Source organism: Plasmodium gallinaceum (assembly GCF_900005855.1).
Source record: "Plasmodium gallinaceum strain 8A genome assembly, contig: PGAL8A_v1_141, whole genome shotgun sequence".
NCBI lineage: Eukaryota > Apicomplexa > Aconoidasida > Haemosporida > Plasmodiidae > Plasmodium > Plasmodium gallinaceum.
This window is the reverse complement of record NW_021628302.1, coordinates 14,593-19,941: the sequence shown is the minus strand read 5'-3', so window position 1 is coordinate 19,941 and position 5,349 is coordinate 14,593. Positions and strand designations below refer to the sequence as shown.

The window sequence follows — 5,349 nt, the reverse complement described above, 5'->3', positions numbered from 1 at the left end:
TTAATTATAGAAATTTTTTTTTGGAGATACTGGTTATTATAGAAATTATATTAAGAAATTTTCAGAGTGTATATATAAACTAGTTTAATTATTAACTAGAAGGAAAAAGTTTATTTGGAATTTATTTATTAATCATCTATTCAGTGACTTTGCCACGATACTGAACTAACAGATAAATAAAGAGCATATAAAATTTCCTTTACCAACTTAATGAATTTAAGTATAATTTGAATACAATAAATCAGTAAAATGAATTTATATAATCTACTTCATTGAGTCTTTATTTTTTTAGGAGGCATTTATTTATTTTGATAAAAATCTCTATTTTTTTTAAAAATTTAAATCCTCAATTACTGATTTTAATTACATATATCTTATTTATAATGTTATGAGTAATGTTAAGCAATTTAAATTCATTGCTCTAAAATTAACAAAATACAGAATAAATTATATGGATACTAAAAAAAAACAAAAATTTGATTATTGTTAATATAAAGTTTTATTATATAAATTTAAACAAAATATACGACAATAAACCCCTCGGCAAATAACTATTCTTTTTAATTTTTCAACTATTAAATCATTTTAAAAAAAATAATATATTTTGTGTACTTTAAAATTTACAAAAGAAAACAAAGAAAATTAACAACTAATATTATTTTTTTTTTTTATCTAGTTATTTTATGAATAACTATTTATTTTTCCTATGGCTATTACGTTTTATTCTCAAAGAGGTTAATAATATCCTTTATTAACCAGTAATAAAGATTATTATTAGGTTTTTGAACAAATAAAAAAAAGTATGACATAAATAACTTATTTATCATTTTCTGATCCTGGATAACAAAACATTATTTATATAGATGCATCATATTATGCCATAGGAGCTGTATTAACCCAAATGAATAACAATGGATAAATTAAATATATTCACTATACATCATGAAAGCCGAATGATGTTTAACGGAAATGGAGTGAAATAGAAAAAGAATTATTTTCAATGGTTATAACTTGTAAAATATTTGATTGCTATATTAAATGATCTAAGGAATAGCTCAAAATTGACTGTGAAGTTCTCATAGAAGTAGATTTTATTAACATTGGAAAATTATATAGATGAAAATTAAGATAATCTAAATTTAATTAGGAATTTCAACACATTAAAGGAATTCAAAACAGTCTATGTAATTGGATAACTAGATCAATAAGTGATAACTGTGACCTTTTTAGTTATATATCTTTATTTTGTAGGAAACCACTGGAGAATTATGAAAATTCTTATATTATCCAATCTTATTAAGAAATAGCTCATGCAATGCAAGGAGAGAATAATATTACAAGAGATGTGATATGGAGAAATTATTTTTCTACTCATTTACAAAACAGGAGGACGGTCATATATATCAGAAATATATAGGGCTCATTTGATAAACTGGCATCATAAGAGTAAGTTTGTTAGATACTGTAGAGTGAATAAAACTTTAAAGAAAATATAGAGATACTTTTAGTGTTCTAACAATAGTCAAGATATTGAAAAATGTTTTATAAATTGTTTATTTTGTTAGATAATGAATAATATAAGTTTGAACCTAATAATAATCATATATTATCAAATTTTAATATATTTGATATTGTATCATTAGATTTTGTTGGATTCAAAATATAGATAGGAGAAGAATACTATATTCATGTGGTTAGAGAGTATTATTTACGGTTTATGTTAACTAGTGTTATTAAAAAAACCTATTTCTATTGATGCAATTTCTACTGTGAGAAACACTTGGATTCTTATGTTTGGATGTTATAAAAGTACTATTGTTGATCAGGTTTTGTTTATGTGAACCAAAATTTCAGAAATACGTCATTGAAGAATTACAAATGAAATTGTATCATACAAATGTTCATTATTTTCAAGGAGATGACATTAATAAAAGTCTTCATAAAAGGTTATATTACATATTTAAGATCACTTTAGAAGAAAAAAATATATTTATTGAAGAAATAATAAAAGATACTGTAATAATGCATAAAAAAACATTTCATGGGGCTCAAGGAAAAACAATAGTTTACTATGTTTGGAATGAATTGTATATGTATTCATTTTTCAGGAATAGTACTTCAAAATACTTTATGAATAAGAACAATTTATTTAAATAATAGATGGAAATAAATACATTAAGATTTAAATGGATTAAAGGAGAAACTATCAATATCAATTAAAGTTATTAATATTAATAATATTGTTTAATATGAGTTATAGAATTATCAAAGGTATCAATTGAGACATTACAGTGGCAAGAATCAATATAAACCTTATTGATCTTTACTACATAAAATTATTAAAATTTAAAATAGAAGATTAATTATTGTATCTATATACTATAGAGGCAAAGAGATTCAAATTGTACTTTCTAAAATTAAACTTTTAGGTAGTAAATCTAGAGAAATATATAAGATTCAGTTAAGAAAATTAATACAAAAAACTAAAAAGATGGTCTATAAATAATCCTATAGACCTCTTTTGTATAATATTTAGGTAAATAAAAAAAATAAAGACATTTTATTTTGTGCTTCATAAATCGTGGGGACAATTAGCAATCATAAATCCTCACACTAAAATAGTTACTCAAAAAGTATTATACTAAAAAAAGTATATTTACTTGAATTAAAAGTAAGCTTACTAAAAAAAAAAATATAAACAAATAATAAGAATTTTTTATTTGGTATATCTACAATTAGAAAAAAAAAAAACTTTATATATATATTTATTTTTAGGATATGACACTGAAAAATGTTGCCATATTATTTTTTTTTTTTTTTATTAAAAAAATAAACGTAATCCTAAATGAATGAAAAATAATTTTTTTTTTTGAAAATATGTTGATTACTATGGAATGTATAATTTTTTTTTAAGATGAAATATTAAGGAAATTATATTTTAGAATTCTGTATAAATTATCTTAAAAAAAATAATTAATTAATAGGTAGTATTTGATGTTGATTAATAAAGATTTTTAAATTAAAATTTTAATTAAGTTAAAATCAAATTGAGTTTACTCTATGTACTCTTTATTAAATTATTTGTTTGACACTAGCAAAAAAGTTGAACAAGCAACTAATAAACCAATACGCTATTTGGTTCTTTAAAACATAAACAAATAAGAGTATACACCCTACAATTTACAATTAAATTATCTATGACTTCAAATACGTCTGTTTTTGTTTCTTAGTTAAATATGTTACATAGTTTTAAGAAACTATCATTATTATTATTAAATAATAAACTAGTTAATTCAATTTGTAATTGCAAAATATTTGCTTCTTTTGTGTTCAAAAATAAATCAACTGTATAATGTGAATGAATTATTGTCAATGAAGATTCCATTATCACACATGCCTCCTTTTTAGTTAATCTTAGCAATTTTATTTTATTTTGAAAGTCTACGAACAATTCAAAGTAATCTTTTATTTATATCTCATTGAATTTTAGTGGTCCCTTTTGGTATTTTTACTTTAGTAAATTCACCATCTTTCTTTTCCTCAAATATATATGAATTGTAGATACTCAATATTCCTTAATATATAATCCAAATACTCTCATTTTTTCTTTCATCTTGATTATACTACTAATCCAATGTATCATGGATGTGCTGGTTTCGAATTCTGTCGCTATAGCTAATTGACTTACTAATTGCCTATTCAATGACTTTGCTAGAGTATTGAACAAACAGATTAATAGAGAGCATGTAGAGTTTCCTCTAATAATTTAATGAATTTATGTATAATTTTAATACCATAAGACTGTAAATTTTTTTATGTATAGTGTACTTCATTGAGAACTTATTATTTTTAAGAGGCATTTATCTTAGTAAAAATACTATATTTTTATTAAAAATTTAAATACTCACTGATTATCAATTTGAATTACATATATTTTATTTATAATGTTACGAGTAATTTTTTACATAATAAATTATATAAATAATACAAAACACGAAGATTTTATAAATGTTAAAAAAAAAATTTCTTATATAAATTTAAACAAAAATATATAAAATAAACGTTTTAGTTAACAACTATTCTTTTTAATATTTGATCATTTTAAACTATTTTTCAAAAAAAAAAATATATTTTTTTTTATGTATTCAAAATTTACAAAAAGAAAAAATAAATAATTTTTTTTTTTTTATCTAGCTATTTCAAGCTATTTATTTTTTATGTAGCTACTACCTTTTATTTTCAAAAAGGTTAACACCTTTTATTAATCACTCAATAGTATATATCTAATACATTCACTTTTTACTTTTTTTTATTGATATTTTTTGTTTATTTTATAATTCTTTATTAAGAATATTAATAAGTCTTTCTATATAATTTAATGAATACTCTACTATCTCCATTACCCATTCCTTATTCTGATAACACAGATCGTAATGCTTCATAAGAGTAAATGACTTACATTGTTTTTGTTCCTCTTGATTCATTATATTTTTACAATTATTTATTTTATCAAATTTTATTTCAAAGTATTCAGGCATTTTATTTGCAATAATTGTCCCTATTTTTAGTATTAGAAGAATATTATTTAATTTTTTTTTAAAATTATTATAATCATTATCTGTTTCAAATATAGCATTTGTATTTGTATATTTATAATTCTCCTTCTGCATCTCCATTAATTTTCTTTGGTTATATTTACTGAAAGGAAATCTTAAATACTCATTATGATATGATCTATATTCATGCTTTAAATATAAAAAAAAATAATTTAAAAATGTAGAGGAATTTAAATATTTTTTGTTCTTTTATTTTACTTACATGCATCGTAATATATATTAAAAAAATCAAAATAACGATTGAAACTTTGCAACGTAAAGGATTTATACTAATCATTTTAGTTATTTTCTTTCTATTTCTAGGTAAATATGTGGAATAATATACCGTATTATGTTATTACTATATAAAATTTTCTTAAGAGAAAGATATACTGAATCAAAAAAACTTTAAACTTTTATATTTTTAAAAGGAAAAATAATTTTTCTTAAAAAAAATATATTAATTAAACTTTAAATATAATTTATAAAATTTGTGTATTTCCAAAAGCAATTAATGATTGCATATAAAAAGAAAATAAAAATAATATTTAAAATCATAATTTACATCATAAAAATCAATAAAATTAATAGGATAAAAAAATTTGAAAGTATTCAATTTTATTTTTATTAAATTTATAATTCCCTTAAAAATGATATTTTGATTAAATATATCTTTTTGATCCCTTTTATACATATAAAAAGAAATTATAAAAAGTATTTTTGATAAATTGGCATATTTTTATTCTACTACTTA

At 20.3% G+C, this 5,349-nt stretch overlaps 1 protein-coding gene across 1 annotated transcript, besides 3 other annotated features; it reads right to left on the bottom strand.

The window, feature by feature from the left end:
- Window positions 1-108: part of a repeat region that runs on past the window's edge.
- A 668-nt stretch (window positions 109-776) lies between these two features.
- Window positions 777-2,479: a repeat region.
- A 906-nt stretch (window positions 2,480-3,385) lies between these two features.
- Window positions 3,386-3,943: a repeat region.
- Window positions 3,944-4,331: 388 nt separating this feature from the next.
- Window positions 4,332-4,893, bottom strand: PGAL8A_00475200 (Plasmodium exported protein, unknown function; the record flags this gene model as incomplete). Its single annotated transcript, XM_028673534.1, has 2 exons — window positions 4,332-4,745; window positions 4,819-4,893. The coding sequence occupies 2 exons, from the start codon at window positions 4,891-4,893 to the stop codon at window positions 4,332-4,334; spliced, it is 489 nt and encodes a 162-aa protein (XP_028529976.1).
- Window positions 4,894-5,349: the final 456 nt, after the last annotated feature.